This window comes from Salvelinus namaycush, chromosome 16 (assembly GCF_016432855.1).
Source record: "Salvelinus namaycush isolate Seneca chromosome 16, SaNama_1.0, whole genome shotgun sequence".
NCBI classification, from domain to species: domain Eukaryota; kingdom Metazoa; phylum Chordata; class Actinopteri; order Salmoniformes; family Salmonidae; genus Salvelinus; species Salvelinus namaycush.
Genome location: NC_052322.1, coordinates 14,485,715 through 14,510,929, shown reverse-complemented (window position 1 = coordinate 14,510,929; position 25,215 = coordinate 14,485,715). Strand labels below are relative to the sequence as shown.

The 25,215-nt window shown below is 41.6% G+C and overlaps 3 protein-coding genes across 4 annotated transcripts in view; 2 read left to right on the top strand and 1 right to left on the bottom strand.

Annotated features, from left to right (window-relative positions):
* The first annotated feature begins 483 nt into the window (after positions 1-483).
* On the top strand, positions 484-5,403 carry LOC120061037 (protein lifeguard 2-like). 2 transcript variants are annotated; one of them, XM_039010533.1, is made up of 12 exons: positions 484-751; positions 1,710-1,821; positions 1,938-2,047; positions 2,262-2,326; positions 2,612-2,665; positions 2,753-2,803; positions 2,939-2,978; positions 3,120-3,157; positions 3,625-3,712; positions 3,861-3,956; positions 4,349-4,402; positions 4,505-5,403. In XM_039010533.1, exons 1-12 carry the CDS (start codon positions 737-739, stop codon positions 4,655-4,657), a joined length of 876 nt encoding a protein of 291 aa, XP_038866461.1. In that variant the 5' UTR covers positions 484-736; the 3' UTR covers positions 4,658-5,403. The 2 variants fall into 2 exon arrangements, with proteins under 2 accessions (XP_038866461.1, XP_038866460.1); XM_039010532.1 differs by having other exon boundaries at positions 485-751; positions 1,710-1,830.
* Positions 5,404-8,201: 2,798 nt separating this feature from the next.
* On the top strand, positions 8,202-17,885 carry LOC120061033 (sentrin-specific protease 1-like). The gene is made up of 17 exons (XM_039010527.1): positions 8,202-8,775; positions 9,329-9,384; positions 10,663-10,889; positions 11,154-11,238; positions 11,369-11,564; positions 11,807-11,945; positions 12,328-12,446; positions 12,680-12,960; positions 13,166-13,229; positions 13,315-13,353; positions 13,502-13,586; positions 13,864-13,998; positions 14,204-14,335; positions 14,531-14,734; positions 15,004-15,168; positions 15,279-15,374; positions 16,947-17,885. The coding sequence occupies exons 1-17, from the start codon at positions 8,636-8,638 to the stop codon at positions 17,007-17,009; spliced, it is 2,226 nt and encodes a 741-aa protein (XP_038866455.1). The 5' UTR covers positions 8,202-8,635; the 3' UTR covers positions 17,010-17,885.
* Positions 17,886-19,399: 1,514 nt separating this feature from the next.
* The window catches only part of LOC120061035 (RNA-binding motif, single-stranded-interacting protein 2-like), a 35,065-nt gene continuing 29,249 nt past the window's right edge, over positions 19,400-25,215 (bottom strand). The window contains exons 5-13 of the mRNA XM_039010528.1: positions 24,919-25,076; positions 24,428-24,507; positions 23,815-23,924; positions 23,341-23,387; positions 22,921-23,011; positions 22,468-22,524; positions 22,118-22,228; positions 21,586-21,666; positions 19,400-21,420 (exon numbers count right to left, since the gene is read on the bottom strand). Of these exons, the coding sequence (XP_038866456.1) occupies positions 21,343-21,420; positions 21,586-21,666; positions 22,118-22,228; positions 22,468-22,524; positions 22,921-23,011; positions 23,341-23,387; positions 23,815-23,924; positions 24,428-24,507; positions 24,919-25,076 (813 nt within the window). The 3' untranslated portion in view covers positions 19,400-21,342. The remainder of the gene's footprint in view (positions 21,421-21,585; positions 21,667-22,117; positions 22,229-22,467; positions 22,525-22,920; positions 23,012-23,340; positions 23,388-23,814; positions 23,925-24,427; positions 24,508-24,918; positions 25,077-25,215) is intronic.

The window sequence follows — 25,215 nt, the reverse complement described above, 5'->3', positions numbered from 1 at the left end:
GTTTTATTAGTAGGAGCTTCTAGTATTTTCATGAATGTTAGTAGCCTTTCATGAATTAATGCAGAACGCTGCATCAGTGCATTACCTAAACATAGAACATTTTAAACCAGTGATGCTTTTTCTTGCTCTTTAGTTAATGGAGAAAATATGTCGTCAAAATGAGAGGAGAAAAAAAGGTTTTGTTTTTAGGCTAAGTGCTACTGACAGAAGTAGAGGGCAAAGATGTAACTTTCAGATCATGTATTCCCTTCTACGTCACCCTCTCTCCTTTTTTACTGCAGACCAAATATTCCAGATCTCTCTGGCCCTATCCTCACTTGAGTCCCATACTGATACAACATCTGTCCACCCCTTTTTGCCAAGCAGTTTGGTACTGTCCAAGCTTCCCACAGTACTGCTGCTTCACCTGGATGTTGCTAGAATGTTCCTTTTGGGGGGGGGGGGGGGGGGGGGTCTGTGAGAATCCTAACTGCGTGGGCTGTTGGATTAAGCCACTGCTGCAGCATCAGAAGGGGTTTAATCTAGGAGAAGCAGCAGCAGGGAGAGACACTATTTCCCAGGCTCTATCTTAACTAGTGCCAGTTCTTTTATTTGACTGTACAAGAACTGCTGGGCATCAAGGACACATACAAGAGGATAGAATATCAAGGAAGGAGGAAAACAGAGCTTCTTTGACTGGAGCAGAGAGATAAATAAAGCATCATAGTGTCTGCTGCAGACACCAGACACAGTCATTATGACCCAGGGCAAGGTAAGGGCTTTACAGATACATTCTATGCATCTCATTGTATCCTCATTCATTCCCATGCTCATTCTGCAGTAAACCCATAGTAAAAAGGGAAGGTTCTTGGCTTATATTTTTATTTCAGTGCGTGTGGTCCACAATGTTACGTAATCATTGTGGCAGCATGTACGTAGGCTGTATCTGTCGCTCCATCCTTTCACCTGCCTCTGTCGAGGAGCTAATCTCGTTGTGTTGCTCAGTAACGATGCAACGTCTCTTCGGCAGCAGAAACTAGTATTGTCATCGGAGAATGGCAGAGTGAATGAAATGACAGCTATAAAGTAGATTGTATGGAGATGGAGAGAGGGTAATGTTGAGCCTGCGTCACTATCCTTCAGTCCAGAGACACGGACGTACCCCCCATTATATATAACCTTAAGTGTTGCTGTTATGCATTGACTCAAAGCTGAGGAAGTTAAAGAAATAGGATTAGCTTACCTGTACTAATGACTGTAAATGAGATCACAACAGACTACTATTTCTATTTTTATGTAGGAAATATGGAGAGAGAGAGGAGAGGGATATTCATATTCATTGGTACATTCATTAGCCATCTGGACAGTGTTGTGTAATGATGACTCATTCACTGATCCTGGATCGTCTACACCCACAGTGTGGAGCTATGCTACAGCAGAGGGTTCGTCTAAGGACTGATCTCAGTCCAAATCTTACAGTCAGCAATCAGAGCATCAGATCAGATTTCAAAATTAGTCCCAAATTGTGAATCTGAATTCATCGTATTTGCTTTTAAAATTTGGATTTTTTTATTTTATTGTTGTTAAAAAAGGAATTTGGATTTAAAAGTTTCAGCTCAAGTTTCTCAGTTGATTAGTGGCTCATAATCATCCTCTGTTTTATTAAAATGTATTTTATTTCCAAACAACTATTTAGTCCTGATTCGTTATCTTATGTTATGTACCCTCAGCTTACAGTCGCAAACAAGGCTGCTGAAGCAGGAGAGAAGCAGTATGGCACTTCAAGTGGAGAAGCAGGAGGGCCACCGGCCCCTCCCACCTATGAGGAGGCCACTGGCGCAGGTGAGAAAGGTATGTCAGTGTCGCAGAAAGAAACGTCATTCCTTCACTCCTCTCTCTGTAAACAAAAGTGTAAAAAAATAACTGACCATTTACTGTGTTTGTGTTGAACTTGTCAGCGGGTGTCAGCGGCAGCCCCTGTTACAGCGGGGCTTATCCTAGTGACGGGGAGATGCTCACAGAATTCAGCTGGAGTGATAAAAACATCAGACGGATCTTTATCCGCAAGGTAGGCTATGACTATAGCTATTAGTACCTTATTACTACCTTATTACCCTATTACATTGCACTACCTATACAAGCCAATTACTACTATAATACTACCCCATTACTACATTATTTCTACCGTATGTTAAGGCCATAGAGATACTGTATGCTATTTTTAAACTGTATTTTTCATTACCTCCTTTTAGTTGTCTTTTTCCCCCGTTACCACCGTTTAGGTTTACGCCATCTTGATGATTCAACTTCTTGTCACTCTTTCCATTGTGGCTCTCTTCACATTCTGGTAAGTGTTCTATAACCTCTAAATACGGATGCTACTCTCTATCCTTCAATAGTTTTACCTGGTCAGGCAATAGATGGTCATGACAATCGCAGGAAGTCCTACACTTTGATACAGTAATGTTACATCACTGTGCACCAGACATAAACCTGTCACAGGTACTAGATAGGAAGCAGCAGTTTTCCTGCCTGTTACCATGACGGGCAGGAAAACACACCCAGGAACAAGTACTTTGATGAAAATGAGCAAACATTGCATATTTACAATTATTTTTGGTTCCTTCATCAGTGAACCAGTGAAGAACTACATTCAGTCCAACCCTGGATGGTACTGGGCTTCTTAGTAAGTCACAGCTTTGATCTTGCGTACATCATTACTATGTTGATTTCATTCTGAAAGTACTAAAATATGTGTTATTTATTTACACAGTGCTGTGTTCTTTGTCACATATATTACACTCGTCTGCTGTCCTGGACCAAGGTGAGTTTACAGTGTTGATGTGTGTGGTTAACACAACTTCAGTTATTATGATACTAGAGAATGTATCATTTTAGCAGAATGTAACGACAGTACTTAACGACAGTACTTATTGTGTTTGATTTGTATTTCCTACAGGAGACAGTTTCCATGGAATCTGATCCTGCTCGCCATCTTTGTACGAGTGTTTGAAACAATCCATATCTTTACAACATTTATACACATTGTCTAAAGACTTTAAAGTATTACACATAATTCAGAATCACAGACCCCTCTTTCTCGGTAATGTCTGTTCACTTTGTAATCTCTCCTGTTGCAGACCCTCTCTCTCTCCTACATGACAGGGATGCTATCCAGGTACAGTCTCCCATAGCTGTGTCTACAGTTTGTTTGTCCCCGTTGTCCGCTATGCTTTGCATGCCTGCTTCTTCAGACTTTCAGTATGGCTAGCATGATGGTTTTTGCAGCCAGGTAAACAGCTAATGTGTTACATTAAATTCAGCTAAGGTCTTGGTGACCTTATAAGTAGAATCAGGTGGGTTAAATTAGTTTTGGATTGAAAACACGTATGGGTCGGTAAATCTCCAGGAAGAGGTTTGGGCAGCCCTGCTTTAACCCGTGTCAGTGGCGAACAGATATGCCAAAGGTATACATGGGCTTAGTAACACTGTTATACATTTTAGGCTTGCTTAGTTACTGTGTATTCACCAAAATAAGTAATTAATATGTTATTCCTGTATAAAAAAAAATATGTAGTATGTCATTTCTTAGTAAATAAATACTTGGCAAATAATTCCTGTACCATATCTTCCCCCCTCTAATAGTTATTACAACACCAAGTCAGTGGTGATGTGTTTGGGTATTACTGCTATGGTCTGTCTTACTGTCACTCTCGTCAGCTTCCAAACTAAGGTCAGTCTGCCTGCGAAAAAGGACATTCTATAATTTAATAGGATCTCTGTGTTTCTATGATTCACAATTTGTTACAGGTTGTTATTTTTCCTCATGGCCAAGTTACCTTCTCTTTTTCTGCCCTATCTTCCCTTTTTTTCCTATTCAGTTTGATGTGACATCATGCCAAGGTGTATTGTTTACCTTCTGCATGGTCATGATGGTGTCTGGACTGGTCCTGGCCATCGCATTGCCCTACGGATATGTAAGTTATAATAATAATACTACACTTTATTTGTAGAGCACATTGTCATACATGAAAGCCTGCAAAGTAAAGTGCTATACATAGCAGGAAGTAAAACTACCCTAATCAGAAACTATATAATGAATGAGGTGAATAAGTAAATGCAGGTGGAGACTAACATGAGGAATTAGACAGAGGTCTCCAACGCTGCGTTTAGACAGGCTGCCAATTCTGTTCTTTCCCCCCCACTAACTAGTCTTTTGACAAATCAGATCAGATCTTTTTCAGAGCTCATCCGATTGGTCAGAAGACCAATTAGTGAGGGAAAAAAACATCAAGCTTACAGCTGCGTCAGATCTAATTGAACGTTCACATTTTCGAGAGATATAATATCAGCTTGTTTTGTGCTCCAGGTGCCCTGGGTGCATGGTGTCTATGGTGCCTTGGGAGCGTTACTTTTTACCATGGTAAGTGTAAAACCTATATAGTCTGTATTTACTTGACAGTCCACCAATGACAAAGAGAGATGTACAACTACTGTAATACTTCAACTCTTTTCTCCGTTTCAGTTTTTGGCGTTTGACACCCAGCTACTGATGGGGAACAAGCGCTACACAATAAGTCCAGAGGAATACGTCTTTGCCACTCTCAACATCTACCTCGATATTATCTACATCTTCTCCTTCTTCCTGTCCCTGTTCGGAACAGAGAGGACAAACTGAATCCACCTCCAGGCCAGCATCTCAGCTTTTCCATCCAAACACGGCCCGTATTCATAGTCTCAGAGTAGTAGTGCTGATCTAGGATCGGCTTTGCCATTTAGATCACGGTGAAAAGTGTCATACACACAGGGGGGATATGATCCTAGGTCGACACTACTCGGAGACACGGTATGAATACAGGCTCTGATCTCACCATCAAGATGTACTGTACACAACCTATTGATCCACTACTTCTTCCCACAGTCTCAGCTTAGTGTGATTTTCCTTCCCCCTCTAGCATGATATGGACCTATACTACTTTATTGTCTGCTTAGCTGTCAATCTCCAGAATGTACAGTACTTTTCACCTATAGGTTCGGCGATCTATAGAATTACATTGCTAACGGTAGATAGGTGTGAAAAACACATGCAAAATACTGAGTCTGTTTAAAAGCTAGAACTGTAGGTGTTTTTGTGTTATGCAGTAGTGATGTCCTTGCTTTCTCCTGTCTTTTAACAACAACAGTCATGAATGACACTACTCTACAGGAGATTATCACCTCTTATGAAGAGGAACTTAAAGTATCTGCCCTAAAGGCATGAATATCTGAATATCTTTCAGTGTAGCAACATAGACATCATTGTGCTTAGTTCATCAGTAGTGCACTAGGCTACATCTAATTCCATCAGTGCATAACACATTGTGATGACCCTCAGCTTTAGAGTAGAGAGAGAGAGAGAGTAAATTATTACTTTATTGATCCAAACTTGGGAAATTGTTTTATCACTCCGCATCGCCAATAAATTAAAAATGACAAGACACGTATCCATGACAAAATAAATTAAACACATACTAAGACACATATAAATCAATGGCATCTATGCACAGTATGTCTGTGGTTTGTTGTTTCTCCTCCAGTCTGTCAACTCTTAGCCTACTGGTTAAAATCTCAAAGGAACATAAGATCCGGAGCATGCAGGCAATTCAATGCAATTCTGATTTAATTTGAATGTAGGCAAATTGCTTGGCTTTCCTTAGCTGCTTTAGACAAAAAATTAGTTAATCTAGTTGCACTAAAACTGGTGATGTAATGCAATCCTGTCAATATGATGAGCCATAGTCCAATGATGTCAGTAGGGGTTTACTCACCACCCTTCTCTTTCTTTGTAACATTCTGTTCTGTATTGATAGCTAAACCAGAGTCATCCCACTGGGCACAGATGTCAATCCAATGTCTATTCCACATTGGTTCAACGTCATTTTGTTGAAATGACGTGGAAACAACGTTGATTCAACCAGTGTGTGCCCAGTGGAATGTATTTAGAATCTAAATATATGGCTCTGGGACTGGGTTAAACCAATGATTCGATACATATGCTTTGCTAAGTATGTTTTGGGGGCCAATCTGGAAAACCTTTACAATGTGGTGATGTGGAACATGTATGTATTTGCTCCAGTAGTTATACAGTGCCCTCCATAATTATTGGGACAGTGACACAGTGTTGTTGTTTTGGCTCTGTACTGTAGCGCTTAGGATTTTAAATTACACAATGACCATGAGGTTAACATGCAGACTGTCAGCTTGAATTTGTGGGTATTTTCATCCATATCGGATGAACCATTTAGAAATTACAGCACCTTTTGTGTATAGTCCCCCCATTTTAGGGGACCAAAATTATTGGGACAAATTCCCTTTATATGTGTATTAAAGTAGTCAAGTTTAGTATTTGGTCCCATATTCCTAGCACGCAATGATTAAATCAAGCTTGTGACTCTACAAACTTGTTGTATGCATTTGCTGTTTGTTTTGGTTGTGTTACGGATTATTTTGTGCCCAATAGACATTCATGGTAAATAATGTATTGTGTCATTTTAGAATCACTTTTATTGTAAATAAGAAAATAATATGTTTCTAAACACTTCTACATTCATGTGGATGCTTCCATGATTACGGATAGTCCTGAATGAATCGTGAATAATGATGAGTGAGAAAGTTAGACGCACAAATATCATACCCCCAAGACATGCTAACCTCTCACCATTACAATATCAGGGGAGGTAATCATTGTAGTATCCACATTAATTTAGAAGTGTTTAGAAACATTATATTCTTATTTACAGTAAAAGTGACTCCAAAATGACACAATACATTATTTACCATTCATTTCTATTGGGCACAAAATAATCTGAAACACGACCAAAACAAACAGCAAAGTTTAAACCGGTTTGTAGTCAAAAGTTAAATGTAATTGTTGCGTGTTGGGAATATGGGACCAAATACTACACTTTAATCAAATCAAATTTTATTGGTCACATACACATGGTTAGCAGATGTTAAGGTCAGTGTATCGAAATGCTTGTACATATATAAGTGAATTTATCCCGATACTTTGTGTCCCCTAAAACGGGGGGACTATGTACAAAAAGTGCTATAATTTCTAAACGGTTCACCCGCTATGCATGAAAATACACTCAAATGAAAGCTGACAGTCTGCACTTCTAACCTCATAGTCATTATATCATTTCAAATCCAAAGTGCTGGAGTACAGAGCAACAACAAAATCACTGTCCCAATAATTACAGAGGGCACTGTAAATTGATGGCTTAACCTTGTGGCATAATGTTTTTATAGACACTGAAAGAGTTGATATTTTTTTGTAAAAGCAAAGAGTTTTGATTATTGTGACAAGAAAGAGTTAACTTTAAACATGCTTGCAAACTTTCTTGATGTGTACATGGCAAGAAAATAATACTACATTGTATTTGGCCTGAAAAAAACGTACATATATTTTCTTAATAAAACCCTGAATGGTTCATCTGTGTATGAAATATGTGGCCTTGGAATAGTCTTATCTGAACAAACTGTAATTAATTTGCTGTTGTAAAAAAAATGCTTCTCTTGGTTAAGTGCGTTGAGTGTTATTCCATAGTGTGTTAGGAAATTAATTTCTATTTACAATTCTTGCTGTAAATAAAAGAAAAAATGTACTCACCAATCTTCTAGTTTTTTTGTATCTCAGACACTAAACTAGATACGAGCAACGATTTATATTATATTGACAAGATAGTCGAGGGACCGCTGTAACAAATGGAATTTTTTCCAAATTCGACACTCATTTTATCCTCCATAGAAAAATCCCTCACTTTGTGGTCTCATTTTGGCGGACAGATTTCGGATGTAGTAAACCCTCTCGTTCCGCCTCTACTTTTTGATACGAATTCAACTGACGTTGACTTCGTCAAAGAAGCGCCATAAAAAAGCATTCCAACCAGCCAACCACGTTTCATAATAATTGTATCTATTCAATTTGCTCATCCAATGAAAACGTTTTATGGTAGAACGCCAAGGTCGGCCATGTTGTGTGGTTTCCACTAGTTACCACAGCCACAAAGTCAAACTTGGCTATTTCCTACAAATTAATTTGTAAGACATTTGCTTTTTGGTCCTAATTTAAGTTTATTGTTATACATATGGTTGGCAGTGTGGTTAAGGTTAGGTTTAAAATCAAATTTGAAAAATATACATTTTAGAAATAGGGATGGTTTTTGACTTAGTGGCTGTGGTAACTAGTGACGACCATGTTGTGGTTTTGAATGAGGAAGAAGCGGGAGAGGTTAGAGGTTATCGTTTAATGAGGTATTTTTAATTTAAAGTACTACATTGAGTTACTTTGGACTTCTTTGCTATTTAAGAAAGACACATGACATTGTCGAATGTGATAGTAGTGATTGAAATCCTAGTCGCTACAGCCACATAACCAGGATTGTTAGCTAGCTAGTTTAGCTAACCACAAGCTAGCTAATTTCAAGGGAAGGAGAAAGGTAACTTGATAGCTAGCTGGTTAGCAGTGTTGTTTAGCTAACTAGCTACGATTTACTTTCCCCGGTCGAATGACGCTGGGTGGCTTTATGTGCTTTTTCCTGCGCTGGCAGGCGGGTTGGAAGCAACCATAGCGATACACATTTTCGCGGGCGGGAGGTTTTAAACTTCTCTAAACATGTTCAATAAATTTTACGAATTAATTGGAACGGGTTTCGCTAATCTCCGCAATGGAGTACCAGCTCCCGACCAACAAGATAATGATACACATGGAGTACAACAAGGGGGTCGAATAAGGAGAAAAAGACCCATCGATTGGTAAGTAAAGGTTATTCTAATGTTAGCTAGCTAACTCATCTGTAATCTATTTGTTGTGTAGTAATCTAACTTGGCTAACGTTAGTTTACTAACGTTAGTAATCTAATAAACTAACGTTACCTAGCTAATTTAGCTTAGTGTACTAGCTGGTGGAGGCACTGGATGACCTAACTAGATGATATGCTTAGCTAATTGTCAACTATGTGTGAGTTGTAGCTAAACTTGCGGACTATTTGAGATGGTGGTAAGATTCTGACCAGCCAGTTAGCTACTACTAGCTTGCTAACGTTACAGAAGTATGGCACACTGTCTGACACATTTGGGAGTCGGGTTGAGCAACCAAAGTGCGTACTCAGCAAGACACCCCCCCCATCATACCATGACCGAATATAACCCAGATAAGTGGAGCCGGTCACTGACTAAAGTGAATGTAGTTAGCTTGCTTGCTATACCAGAATTATCACGGAAAAAAACAAATATGAGGCTGCCAGCACTGTCAGTGATTCTCTGGCACATATTCATGTTGGATATTGTTTCCCCCCTGTTTTTATAGTTTGGAGGATGGTGACCAAGATGACCAGGCACTAGCAGTGAAGAGATTTCGGATGGGTAAGCTAACTGCAATCTTGGCTGTGCATATATGCAAAAGTATTTGGACACCCTTTCAAATGAGTGGATTTGGCTATTTCAGCCACACCCGTTGCTGACAGGTGTATAAAATAGAGCACACCGCCATGCAATCTCCATAGACAAACATTGGCAGTAGGATGGTCTTACTGAAAAGCTCAGTGACTTTCAACGTGGCACCATCTTAGGATGTCACCTTTCCAACAAGTCAGTTTGTCAAACTTCTGCCCTGCTAGCGCTGCCCCGGGTAACTGTAAGTGCCGTTATTGTGAAGTGGAAACATCTAGGAGCAACAACGGTTTAGCCGTGAAGTGCTAGGCCACACAAGCTCACAGAACGGGAGTGCTGAAGCGCATAAAAATTGTATGTCCTCGGTTGCAACACAAGTTATCAAGTTCCAAACTGCCTCTGGAAGCAACGTCCGCACAAGATCTGTTCGCCGGGAGCTTAATGAAATGGGTTTCCATGGCCAAGCAACCGTACACAAGCCTAAGATCACCATGCGCAATGCCAAGCGTCGCTGGTGTGGTGTAAAGCTTGCCGCTATTGGACTATGGAGCAGTGGAAACACGTTCTCTGGAGTGATGAATCATGCTTCACCCTCAGGCAGTCCGATTAACGAATCTGTGTTTGGCGGATGCCAGGAGGACGCTACCTGCCCCAATGCATAGTGCCAACTAAAGTTTGGTGGAGGAGGAATAATGGTCTGGGGTTGTTTTTCATGGTTCGAGCTAGACCCCTTCGTTTCAGTGAAGGGAAATCTTAACACTACAGCACAGACGATTCTGTGCTCCCATCTTTGTGGCAACAGTTTGGAATGCCCTTTCCTGTTCCAGCATGACAATGCCCCCGTGCTCAAAGCGAGGTCCATACAGAAATGGTGTGGAAGAACTTGACTGGCCTGCACAGAGCCTTGACCTCAACCCCATCGAACACCTTTGGGATGAATAGAACACTGACTGCGAGCCAGACCTACTCGCCCAACATTCCCGGTGTCAGTAATGCTCTTGTGGTTGAATGGAAGCAAGTCCCTCCAACATCTTGTGGAGAGCCTTCCCAGAAGAGTGGAGGCTGTTATAGCAGTAGAGGGGGTGACCAACTCCATATTAATGCCCATGATTTTGGAATGAGATACTTTTGGTCATGTAGTGTATCTTGTGGTGTCTTAACATGTTCCCGGCACAACTGTGTATACAGTGTTTGATAAACAGTCCATGGTTCCCTATCTGACCTGATATGTGTTTGTGGATATGACAACAGGGGTCTTCATTGACACAGTGAAGACTGCGGCTGAAGGGGTGAAGAGCCATAGCTCCAACGTGGCATCCTGGGTACGGAATAGTGTGACTCCTACCTTGAGGAACATACTGCCTGCTTCCCCAGACCCCCCTCCGGAAGAACACTTTCAGGAAGAGCCAGCAAAAGAGCTTCAACCGGAACCCTCAACTTCTGCACCTCGTCCCTCAACTGTCTGGGAAGAGACTGAGGTATTGGATCTCTTTATGATGTTTCAGGGCTCTTAATTCCCAAAGTATTAGTGCTGATCTTGGATAAGTTTTTGAGTTTTAAATCATAATGAATAAGGGGGGGGGGTTGATCCTAGATCAGCACTTTTGAGACCGTTTTTGAATATGGGCCCAGATCTAGTACTAGATTTATACGTATTCATTACTCCAGTTTATTACAGGCCAGCACTCTGTTATAGTCATATTGAACAATAATGTAATTAGTTTTTCTGGTATTGTTTTCAGGTCCTTGAGGTGAGGTACTCTGATCCCCTGGATGGGATGTGTGTTGCTCCCTCGACAACTCTGGAATGGATCAACTCTAAATCAGGCAAGACTCTTTTCTAAGAATGTTTATGAAACCATTCCTGCTGCCGGCTGGAAATGTCAGTAATGTTGCTATGGAAATGGAACAGTTGTTTGATCGACACACTCTTTCTCGCCTCCTCTGTTCACTGCAGAGTCCTTTAGAATTGAGAAGACAATGATAGGATCGAAGGTTTGCAGACGGCAAGTGTGCATGGCTCTCACACATCGTGATGCGCCCAAAACGAATGGGCACTCTGTCTGTCTGCCTCATTCCTCCAGCAGTACCCCTAAGCCATGTCCCTCTACCCGCCTGGGCAGGAGCCACCTCAGAACACCTGCATCAACAAGGTATGCTCATATTGTCAATAGATATAGGCCTGCCTTTCTCACTGGGTAAAAAATGCATTCTGCTATTAATCAAGCGTTGAAAACCTTGAAAAGGCGTGATTTTTGAACAGGGCCGTTTCGAGTTTGTTAAAGAGCTTGAACTTCAAAGTGCTTGAAAGTGTTCTATTTCCTGTGCTTGATATTGTTCTATTCACAATAATATGAGTAACATGTTCAGTGCAGTAATTGAATTCTCTCTGTAGCCAGTTGACCTCAGCAGGATGCAGCTCTTTCACCAGTATGTATGAGAAGTCCTTCCCCATCCGCGTTGTGCAGAGTCCTTCACACAGCAGCCCTTCCAACCGCCTCCTCAGAGCCAGGGCTCGCTGCACCGCGCAAGAGGTGAGATGCCACCTACCAGAATATTAATGGCTCCCACTTGCTGAACTTTTGCTATTGGGCTGTTTTCAAATAACGCTGTTATGTAACATAAAAGGATCCAGGTATATTCAGGACTATGTGATATGCGCCTGTTGTAAATGAACTTCCCTCTGGGGGAAATAGTTATTCTATTGTATCTATCTGTGTGTGTGTCGACTAACATAAGTCCTTATAGATACAATAGAATAACTCTTTTTCCCGGAGGGAAGTTCATTTACAACATGCGCATATCACGTAGTCCTGAATATACCTGAGGAATGCCGCGTTGAGTTTTGTTGCCTCTACTTCATATCCAAGCCTTATTTATAATATAGAGTGATGGGTCCTCTCTGTGTTGCTCCAGTCTGTCTGTGAGGAGGAGAAGATGGTGTACAGACAGCTGCTGGCCATGGTCTCAGGTGGCCAGTCCTTGTCGTTCCACAACGGCAGCTCCCATGGCTTTCCGCGCTCACACAGAGACTTGTGAGTACAACAAGCACAATGCTAATGCTGCGCTCCTCTCACTCCTCATGTCCCCGAGGATGACTGACAATTCAGTCGTGCTCAATGACCTGTACTCGCACGTTGATGCAACCACACCCATTTTCATCAGGAAATCTACCCTTTTCTACTTCTCCCCGGGTTTGATTTTCCTACATCTTGGCCATTTGGTGTGCTGGTGCTCCTTTCTAATAATCTCACTCGCTCTCTCTCAGCACCAGCTTCCTGAGCACCAGCAGGCATCTGCTCCAGTGTTCGTCCCCTACGGGGGCAGGAGATGCCTCAGAGGGCCCCAGTGAACCCCCAAGCCCCCGTCCAGAGTTCAGCCAGGGCTACAGCAACGTCCCCAGCCCAGGGAAGGGCTCCTCCAGTGGGGCAGGGAACCACACCTGGGCCCCTGACTCAGACCTAAGCCCCAGGGGACTAGAGACAATACAGTCTGCCCCCTCTCCAGCTACCCTACAAGACACCTCTTCTCAGGACACACAATCATCAGGTGAAACGTCTTAGCCCATTTCCACTTCATCAGAGTTGATGTAGTAGTTTATTGACCTCAAGGAGGGACATTGATTTATCATCATCAGCAGTATACAGAGACAGAACATGATAACGCCGCAGTGCCATCTTTAGTTTTATGTGTTGTGTTTCTATAAAAGCCTGTTTGTCTCTTGTACTAATTTGGCCCATGGCTTGTTCTGCAGCGCACGATGGGGACTCCGTAATCATTGTGAAAGAGCAGAAGGGCAAAAAGCCATGCAGTTCAAGGTATGTGTTTTGAAAAGTTTTTGTTGGTGTGTGTTATGTACTTCGTGTTTCCCATCTAGCCTGGTTACTCTCTCTGTCTCTCCAGTGTGCCATGCTTCCAAGCTGAACTCTGGATCAAGGAATTGTAAGTCCCCTAATTTGTCACCATTCCTTGAAAAATTCATACGGCGTATCTTGCTCTATATCGCCTGTGCATACTGAATACAATTGAAATCCTCCTCTAGCTCATTCTAGAAGTCCTCAAGTCAGATGTGTGTGTCTGTGTTTTCCAGGACTAGCATGTATGACTCTCGTGCCCGGGAGAGACGGAGGCAGATAGAGGAGCAGGAGGCCCTAGCTGCTCAGCTGCTGAGACAGGTAGTTAGCATCCCCTTCTCTGTCCTCATTGGCGTGACGTCAGCCCTCATGTCTATACCAAGTCCCACATTTACCGCCAATGAGAAAATATTGGAAGTTTTCCCCTCTATGCTTCATTCAACCTGTAGTTTATTAACTATATGAAATGAGATGCTCTTTTACATGGTGAGGACCGCTCTGAAATCAACATTCAACTATAGTTGTCCTACTAAGCCTGTACTCAATAGAAAATGATATGGTGGTCCGTCTAACCCTCCTGTCCTGTGGTCTGGTCCAGCGTCTGTCAGATGACAGCCAGCTGAGCAACAGGTCCGTGGAGCTGCATGTCAGAGTCCCCCTGGAGAAGGAGGTTCCTCTTGCTCCTCTCATAGAGGGACCCAAACCCGCTGAGGAGTTCCCTGAGCTCACTGAGGTACCATTCACAGTATTTTAGCTCTGTGTGTTGTGCCTATTTCTGCACTTTGCGTTTGTGAGCCAGCTCATTACCAATAAAACGCATTGCAATAATTGTACTAAGTATGTTTTTAAATGACATGGATTTGCTCACTGTGTGCGTCAGGAATGTACATAGCGTGCAGCCTTTAGCTGAGCTGGCATGTTTGCGTGTCTCTGACCAGGATATGGAGGGGGAGGTGTGCCGGGCGCTGAGGGGAGGCAGCCAGGACGAGATGCTGAGTGAAGGATTCAGACTCACCATCACGCGCAAAGACCTCCAGACACTCAGCCACCTCAACTGGCTCAATGATGAGGTGAGAGCACGTCACACTCTGCTTCTGTTTATATCACCGTCTCGTACCACTGTTTTTGAAGACTGCTAGTCATTTCTTCTCTCTCTGTGTGTCTGTGCCTATACAGAAAAGAGAGTAACTAATACAGAAGGGGTTTATCCGTGGCTCTATGCTGTTTTCTTTGCTTGACCCCGCTGTCTCCTTCCTCTTTCCAAGGTGATCAACTTCTACATGAACCTGCTAGTGGAGCGCGGTAAGGATCCCGGCCTGCCGACGGTCCACACCTTCAACACCTTCTTCTTCCCCAAGCTCCGCGGCGCAGGCTACTCTGCCGTACGCCGCTGGACCAAAAAGATGGACATCTTCTCAGTGGACGTCATACTGGTGCCCGTCCACCTCGGGGTGCACTGGTGCCTCTCTGTGAGTTAACATGCAATATATTGTACTTTGCTGCTGCCCGTCTACCTGGAGGTACAGTGGCCTGGCCTGGTTATGCATCCACCATAGTTGCTGGAACCATGCTGGAAAGGACCATGTGAAAATGAAAAAATTGGAGCCAGCACAGTACAGTTTAGATTAGTGTGATTCCCACTATAGAACCAGACAGAATCTGTAGTGTGCTGCTTATATTGACTGTTCTTTTTTTTTATATAAAAAAAATATATATATATATAAAATAATTCTCTCAGGTGGTGGATCTTCGTAAGAAGACTGTCACGTACTTTGATTCAATGGGAGGGAACAATGACGAAGCCTGCAGGATATTGCTGCAATACCTGCAGCAGGAAAGCAAGGACAAGAAGGGCAAAGACCTGGATACGTCAAAATGGACTCTGCAAAGCAAGAAACGCAACGTACGTGTTACACTATACCGAGATCTCTGTCAACTCAACATGCTGTGACACTTCACTGATAGATGTTGCCGTCTTTTGAAAAATGGATCTCAAACTATTTCTCCCAACAGGAGATTCCTCAGCAGATGAACGGAAGTGACTGTGGAATGTTCACCTGCAAATATGCTGAGTACATCACCAAAGACAAGCCAATCACATTTACACAAGTAAGTACTTCAACCGCCAAGCTGCCACTGTGTCTGTTGGGGAAAGCCAGTGTTTAATACCGTCTGAGGTGTTTTGAAAAAGTTTTATTTGATAAAATGTTGAATTTGGCATGTTCTACTATAGGCCATAACGCAGTGAATAACACATTCATAAATGGCAAAAAAGACAGTCAAAAAAATTAACGTGGTGTCGAAGTGTCTGTCCTATACCTAGGCGATAAACAAAAATATTTCCTCCGCCTTTTCTTTTTTTGATACACATTTAACCCCTTATTTTTGTAGGCACAAAACTACCTCTGTATTTCCATTCATTTGTTTGGGTTAGCTTCAGACGAGTCCCGTGACACTTGTGGGGGTCATAGAGCAAAACGGACAACACCATCGTCTTCGTCAGTCAACTTTCCATGGATGGTTCATATTCGTTTTTGTAGGCCTAACCGTTCGGACGCTAAGGATTGTTTTTGTGGGAAGACTGATTTTCCGGGATGTTTCATGGTCTGACAAACACCGATGCGGTGGATTGAGACTCAGCCCATGCAAATAAACTGATATCTTTAGCTTAAACTGCTGGATTTTGATGGATTTTATTATTATATTACTTGGATTGACGCATTGGTGTGTCAATAGACTCTAAAACAGCCCTGTTCTATATTTGGAACACTGGTTGCATTTAGAATGCACTGCATATGTTGCCATTGAATTGATCAGTATTTCTCCCTGGTTATACGGACAGACTTGCGTTTTGAAATGCAGGGATCAATCGCTGTGAAATTCCACCAGAGCAGACTGGCCTGAAGCTTTTTTGACCTGGCACGTGTAAGAGACCGCTGTTTATTTGCTCAAATGTGGTACCCGGTCACTATAAGAGATTTGCACTTGCTGGCGACCCTGCTTTTAATGGAAGTGTAACGGTAAGCATGAGCATTCCTGCCAGTACTGAAAATGTCCTACAATCCACTGACTTGACTGGCTAAAGCCCCCCCCCCCCCCCCCCTTCGGTGGTAGGGAGAGATGAATAACCCTGTGGAACGGGACATCACTCGGGAACAGCAGAAGCGGCCAAAGCGCAATTCATTGACGACGAGTCTTGTTTTCCACAGTGCCTGTAGCTGCGGTGGTAATGTGTTTCCTTCCATTTCTCACCGTAGTCTGAGAACTACAAAATAACAATGTGCCTGTAGTGTTACCCATCCTCTGGCTGTAGTCCAATGTGGAGTAGTACTGAAGCACGACATTGCATAATAGCAGTTTGCAAGCTACATTACTTCAACTGCATTGCATGACCAATATTTTCAATCTCTAACGTTACCACAATAAAGAACAATGACAAGTCGGACTTTTACGTTTTTCTTTTTTATGTAAAAAAATAAATAATGTATGAACGGGAAGGCAAGCTTACGAAAATGGTTTTTTAAATTTGCAGAAATGTTATTTTAAATTTGCTGGTTTGCTCAGGAGTCGCTAAAACACGAATTACAATTCATACAAATGTCAAACTTCCATATTGCAGGGGGGGGGCATTGGGATTGAGCGTATGAGTAACTCAGTATTTCCCTTCCCTCCAATTGACAGAAACACATGCCCTACTTCAGGAGACGCATGGTCTGGGAGATATTGAATCGGAAACTATTGTGATGAAATTGGGAAGAGAGTTCTGAACAGGTCAAGAGTGAGGAAGTGTCTGAAATGATGACGGTGCCCATGACGTTGTGGCTGTTCCATTGCAGGAGGATACATTTATTGCAACCACAACCTCCTGTGTATTAGCAAGCAAAGGTCTCTCTTTCAATTGCGGTTGTTCTCATTTACAAATGATACTCTGAAATGTTCCCGTCAGAGCATCCTGTCTAGTGAAGTTGGGCCAACCAGTGCAACTGCTTGTATTTTGTCACTGTCAGTATTTTTGTAAACTACTTAAAAGTATAGTTCAACAAGAGCATGGTGTTCTGATATGATGACTTAACACCTTTATTTTTATAGTCTATGGTCAACATCCATACCTGGTTCAATAAACTGCTTAAATGAGAGAACAGAGCTCGAGATGCAGTGACATTCTTTGATTTATATCTGGACACCCACATTTGATAGTCGTTTTTAGCTAAATGGAAAATATATGCAACTGACCTCAGAGTATAATTTGTAAAAGGGTAGGCCTAGATAGGGCAGTGGTGTGTTGCCATACATTGCTATTGTGTGGTACTTGAGGTGACACGAGTATCTTCATTGGTTAATTGGACCCCAAAACAGATAAGCAGCAGTGATGCTTCCTTGACCAAGAGACCCGTTATTCCAAGATTAAATGGTGTAACCTGAAATTTAAAGTCTATTTTGTTTAAATAAGCAAAGCAAAAAAACTTTAGTGCATTTTTCTCTGGGTATTTTCAACATGTGTGTATATACTGATGAGTATACCGTTTCTTGGATAATGTATTTAATATACATTTTGTACCTTTTTATTATCTGTTTTGTATCTAGAACAAAATCTTTTTAGAAATAAATTCATCAACTATTGTGTGTGTGCATCTGTTTGGAAAGGTGTACTTTACATGACATACACACTCTTGGTAATAAAAGGCACATGGACAAACTGTTTAAAAAAGAAAAGAAGTGGATTCCTTTTAATTTAAAAAATGACCTAGTTCAAAAACAACATCAAACCCCCCAAAAAAACATTTTGAAAAGCTGTTAGTCTAGAAAGGGGATTTTTTTAGGCTGTGTTTACACAGGCATTACAATTAGAAAAATAGCAGAATCGGGCTGCCTGTTTAAACACAGCCATAGACCTGCTAGTGTGGCGCATAAGGACAAATTAATGATTGACAAAAGTGAATAAGATTGTACACGATTGCTTTATAATGGACTTGATAAAGCCAGGGGATAGTAGATGTTAAGGCTGTGAGCCAATGATTATGAAATGTGTTCCTTTTTAACCTGTCTGACTCTGACCTTACATGACGTGGATGACTTATTGCTGGACGGAGCTTCAACTAATATTTTCTCCCGCTAGTTGGCATTGTACAATGAAAGACTAAGCAGTAGAGCCCACTCCTACGCAACCTTTAAAATCCTAAATTAGCAGCAAGATGTTTCAAGTGGACTTCATTGTATATGATTGTCTGAACTACGGCAAAGGGCAAGGGCATTCTGACATCTCAAACTAATGCTGAATATTTTTGATTTAAACAAAAATCTGGAATGATTATGGCCTCAAAATAAATGAGTGTAACAAACATTAAATGGTGGTTTCCAAAGACTGATACTACGTGGACGTAAATATTACAAGAAATAATTCCTGTTTTATCAAACTATTTGCAGACAGTGCATGAATGTTTCCAGATAGCAATTTAGTGTGTAGCACCCTTTTAAATCCTCTCTTGATGAAATCTATAAGGCATTTCTGATAATATTCTTCCTACCACAAATTAATTCAGGAGACAATTCATAAAGCTTATTACTAGTGTCAACACACCTTTTCATGTACAGTCACAAATCAAGGAAAAAGAAAGACCTGCAGATGTATTCTAAACCAAGCATTGATCACTTAGAAATGTCTTAATGTCTACCGGATGATGTCTTTGGTAACAAACAAAAAAGCAACAACCAATATTTTGGTTGACCAACAATAAGGACTGTGTATCTGGATGGACAAGGTAGTCAGTATCCCATTTTTAGGAGATGGTGTGAGGCCTTTAGCAAGATAGCCGAGTGATTTTTCTCCAAACTCATGAGCCATGCTGTACATGAAAACATGGTAACACTTTATTTGGATAGTCCATCTGTAGATGTTCTACAGATGGTCATACTATCACCGATTTAAGGTTAGGGGTAGTAGATAGCCTGCAGAGCATATACAGATATTCCCATCAATGCAGCGATCTCACTGTCATTAGATGAACAACGAGGCGTATAATCTTACAACTAAACGTTTTGGATGAACTAAAATAAAAGTTTCAAAAGTCACTATTGACAAACAGCCCATTGTTGTCACCTGAAAAATAAAAAGTTCTTACAGCGTAAGTATTGCGTTATTGTGGATGTTTTTTTTTTTTTAATTGCATAGATCACTGGCCTTTTTAAGAAACAAAACAGTCTGATTGGATGTTTGACCTGGGATTTAGGCCTGGTTTGTGAACGTTTGACGGAAGAGTGAAGCTATGGAGACAGTACCCGCTGTGACTGTGCGGGGCAGCCTGGAGAACCATAGAAGTTATGAGCTTAGGAAACGTCTCCGAATCTTGCCCACGAACACTCAGCTGACTTTACATTGCTCTTGTTGCGTAGGAGGTAATGTTACTTTTCACACTGCATTCCCTAACTACTGATTTAGTGACTACTCTACCACGTAGGACACATTTCTGAAATCATTTCTAAGAGGTATTATACTTAGAGCTCGATTCAGTCTGTGAAGCTGAAGTGTTACGGATTGCGCAATAGACATTTAAAGGTAATTTCCAATTGAGCCGACATATGCAGCGTTTACCGTGAATGCGGTTTCCGCCGATGCGGGAACATTGCCTTTAAATTTCAATTGGGATTGAATAGAGCCCATAATTATCTTGGAGTGATGAGCAGTTGAGCACACCTCTTTAAATGGTGAATGTGCCAAAACTGATGACACAGACTGATTTGAAATCTCTCAAACATTTAGAGCATTTTCCAAGTTATTGAAAATTAAAACAGATTGAGAACAAGAAAAACAAAAATGAAGGTAATGACGGACATTATTCCAAAATGAAAAGACAACAAATCTTTCAAAAACAGATCTACTTGTCCATAGAAACATGTAACTACTCACAATGCACACTACCAAAAATAAAATGTATCAATCTGAAAAGTATTAAATCGAATAAAAAATCTCACAAACTTTCTTTAAATAAAAAAACAGTCACTCGGAATCAAAACAAAAACAGAGGCATCTATAAACAGACAGAGAGAAAGTAGCGTTTGTGGGAGCAAAAAGACACAGCATCTCAGTAGCCAACTGGCCGCAGGTTTTGGATCTCGAATTTACTTGTTAAAACTACTAGCGCAACACTCAATAATGTGAACTCCTAACAACAACTTTGGGTCTGTTTAAAGGGTAGCAGCTTAACCCACTAAAACCAAATGTAAATACTTATGTTGTTGGTTGGCATTGGAGCAATATAAGATTCAATTCCTCAAATATAACCAGCAACTAAATGTATTTCATGTCAAATTTAATCATGCATATATATATTTTTTTATAATTGGCCAGAATCAGGAAATAATCAATTCAATGTTTGATTGTCTTAAGCTTTATTACTAAATATCTATTTAGATTCTGAGAATTATTGTGAGAATTTCAACTAGGGACCCAAGTGCTAAAAACCGTATCTCAGTTGATAGTACCAGATATGACACCGTCTATGATCTAAGTAACTGAAGCAGTTGGTTCAGCCTTCTCTCGTCAAACATTTACCAGTAAAAACACGGTGAAGTGAACAAAAACAACAATGGCATTGTGAAATGAAGAAAAAAATCTTTGATTCGTGACTTTTTGAATCTATAACAAAGAATTCAGGTGAAAAGCTTACAAATAACAGATAATGAAAAACGAAATCAGCATATTTTACAAAAAAAGTACAGCTAATCGACAACACATGTTGTTGTAACTTTATGATCCTGATTTCATTCTGGCTCCCCAGAATATTTAGGAAAATAATTTGTTAATATGTGCACAAAAAAATCCTGTGTGTGTGTTTCTCTTTCTTCGACTGTAGAGTCATGTTCTGTGGTCAAAATAGATGCTCCATGTTCTGTTTGTTTTCACAGTATCCATTCATATGTATTCAAGAGTTTACCATAGCCTCTGATTTTTAAATATCCTTTTGTCCTTAGTGTGACTGTCTGGTGCTTCTGTCCAGAGTCACTATGCACTGAGCTGAGCTGTATGGACCGCAGGTGGCCCAGGAAATAGACTCTAGTATAACCCACCTGTCCCTCCTCTTCACTTTCTAAGCTGATAGGAGTAACCTGTGTGTTCTGTGGGAGTCTCCAGGGAAACCTGTTGTTGGATGGCACTTTCCTGTTAACATATTGAAGAAGTATTCATCAATCAACCAATCGTCAGTAAAGAGACCAGTTGTTTCATACCACATTATAGTTTTAAATGTGTACATGATACTGCAACATATTTTTCCTACGGGGACAATAAAGTCAGTAAAGTAAATTGTAGTAGGACGTTTCTTACCTCGACTGAAACAGTGGTCTGAGGCACTTGGGTGTACTGGGGGATGTAGGTCCCTTGCATAGATGTGTTTGCAGGCATATACTAAAATAGAGAGGAGAAAACTATTAGAACGTAATCATCAGGGGCACAACTTTCACTGGGGATGGGGGGGACATGTCCCCCACCCACATTCTGAAATTGCATTTTTGTCCCCCCCAGTTTTATCATTGGAATGTGATACTAAACGAGGCAACGTTGTGCTTTAGGACCACGTGGACGCCTCCAAGCGGTCGGGTAGGCTGGAGTGTTTATCTGACTGGATTAAAAAATATATATATTTAAAAAATGTGATTATGCCCCCCCCCCCACTTCCAAAACCAAAGTTGCGCCCCTGGTAATCATTATAGAATCTTATTCACATTTGTCTCTTTTCTGAGTAAAACTGTCTTCATTGAGGGATAGAAAGTGGCGTTATGGATGGCACTGACAACACAATGTCTTTGTCCAAAGTATCTACTGTATGTCTATACAGTAGTGTTCTGTTGGGACTGACCGTGCCACTGCTGCCCATAGAGAGGTGGCTGAGCTGCTGTGTGAGAGGCCCCATCATAGGGGTTGGCTGGATGGACATGGTGTGGTCCATGCCCGGCGTCAGGACTTGGCCCTACGGACACACACACAGAGTTAACATTCACATAGACAAACAAAAATGCACGTATGCATGTATACACACACAATTGTTTGTCACACAGCTCAAACATTGAGTGAAAACATCACACAGAGTGTCGGTATGTTTATGCTTAACAGGTGTTTCTCTCAGACACAGAAACTGAGAGACAGGCAGATCACACTGATTCACTAATAGGCAGTAACAGACCCACAGTAGCAGTGGGTAAAACTCACTGAGGGCTGCATGAGGTACGACTGATGATGATGCATCCAGGACTGTGGACTGTGGATCTGCAGCAGAGAAGAAAGACAGACACACAACATAAGATGTATGCTTTCTGCAAATTTTCAGAATTAAGCAATAAGGGCCGAAGGGCTGTGGTATATGGCCAATATACCACGGCTAAGGGCTGTTCTTAGGCGCAAAGCGGAGTGCCTGGACACAGCCATTAGCCGTGGCATATTGGCCATACACCACAAACCCCCGAAGTACCTTATTGCTGTTAGAAACTGGTTACCAATGTAATTAGAGCAGTAAAAACAAGTATTTTGTCATACCCGTGGCATACGGTCTGATATACCACGGCTGTCTGCCAATCAGCATTCAGGGCTCGAACCACCCAGTTTCTAATAAGAAATAAATCCTCTGTACACAGTAATATATCCACAGAAATACAACAGACGGACCTGGTAGGTATTAACAGGAGAGTGCATGTAGGGGGCGAGGGATGTCTGAGCTATCATTCTGTTAGGGGCCATACTGTAGGGAGAGTAGAATCTGCAGACACAGAGAGAGAGAAGAAGAAACCCATCAGTATCCAACACACACGGTCATCCCTGCTGTACATATGTCTAGGATCATCTCATTGAGGTTTAACACCTTGATCAAACCGAGAGCGTCGTTGCGCAAAATGGTACGCAGCATCATCTGGCTATGTGTGCAACAAAACTCATACGTTCGATAAATCCAACGTAAGCACCACACAGAGCACACCGCCACTGTCTCCGCAATGCTGCAAGGCAAACACAGCCTTCCGTTGGAACGGTGAACCAAAATGCAATGACTGCCGCCGGTGTGATGGAGGTGTTGGTGGAGTATTCGCTCACCCGTTCTGTAAGGCTGTGGTGGGGTCATAGGTCAGTGTCATTCCTCCCTGTGGTCAAACACATTCAGATACAATGCAGTAAGCACACATACAGTAATACATGTGTTTGAATGAGAAATATCTAACCAGAAAGAAATTGTAACAAAAAATCCCGTTTGAGCTTTAAAGTAACTGTCTCACTTTTAAAAGTTTATGTTCTGTTACCTCATACCCAAGTGATGTTGTTGACTCATCCTATACTCGTATTTGTGGCCAAAGCATAAATTGGAGAGAAATCACTTCAAACTTGTATCTCAAACCGACCGTTTAAAAAATGCTTGCTATTTCCTTGTAGAAGATGAAGCAACACTGGACAGTTACTTTAATGTTACTGTACTTAATACAGTTGAAAGTACCTGAATAGCCTTGGTTAAATGGCAACAAGAAAGACTACAGGGAAGATGGCAGACTGTTTACTGTCTGAATGAGAACTCACCGTTTCCCCATCTGTTGTCCAGGGACGGCCATTCTGCAGGTACTTTCCCTGGCTCTGTCTCTTCTTCTGTCCTCCATCTGCAAACTTACATAACAGGGGTTCCAAGGGCACTGGGAGGAGAGGAGAAGAAGAGGGTTGAGTGACTGTGGAGCACTGAAGGATAGAATCTGTGTGTTTATACTGTATATTGTACATTATAAACTGGGTGGTTCGAGCCCTGAATGCTGATTGGCTGGCAGCTGTGGTATATCAGACCGTATACCACGGGTATGACAAAACAGTTATTTTTACTGCTCTAATTACGTTGGTAAACAATTTATAATAGCAGTAAGGCACCTCTGGAGTTTGATATATGGCCAATATACCACAGCTAAGGGCTGTGTCCAGGCACTCGGCATTGCGTCGTGCTTAAGAACAGCCCTTAGCCGTGGTATATTGGCCATATGCCACACCCCCCCGGGACTTATTGCTTAATGAAAATATGACAGTGAATCAAGATACTGTGGAAGATGTAGCCTTTCTGTTGCTCCTGACCCTTTCAACCAAGGCATCATACAGAATAAACTTGGTTCTAAAAAGAAATAGAAAACATGATGAGATAAAGATGACTCACCTGGTACTCCAGGTGGAGTCTTGATATATTTGCCATTGAAATGTTGAATGATAGTCTCACATTTCTCTGTTGACTCCATCCTGCAAATAAAACTTGATTTACAGGATGCTGTACTATCCCCAGTAACCAGCAGAGGGCTCAGCAGACAGTTGAGTTTACCAGGGGCACGTTTAGCAGGACACAATGTTTTGGAATGTTCAGATAGAAATAGGCTATGTAGAACAAACATGCCTCTCTAACATACAGAATCACATCAGCTCTATTCATGGCATTTCTATCTGCAACGTTCGACAACATTTGGCAACTGAATGTGACCCTGGCAAGCTAGCCATTCCTTGACAAAGCCAAGATATATATGATCATAACATTGCAATTGTCAATAAATGTTTAAGTATGGAGGTATACATGATACAGTACGCAGGAATCTATTTTTGCATCTCCTACATAGCTGTGACCTAAGACTTCATTTCAGAGGTGTACAAGTTGGTTACCTGGCAAAGCCCACTCCTCTGCTGGTGCCGTTGGCGTCTCTGAGGATGCGTGTAGAGATGACCTGACTGAAGGGCTTCAGTATATTCTCCAGCTCCTGCTCATCCATGGACACAGGCAGGTTGGAGATGTACAAGTTAGTGGGGTCCTGCTCCTGTTGCTGTGGGGGGAGGGAGGGAGGGAGGGGGGAGAGAGAAATACAGGGTTAAATTAGCTCGTCCATAGACACAGGCAGGTTGGAGAAGCACAGGTTAGTGGTGTCCTGCTCCCATTGCTGGATCACAGACAGGGAGAAGAGA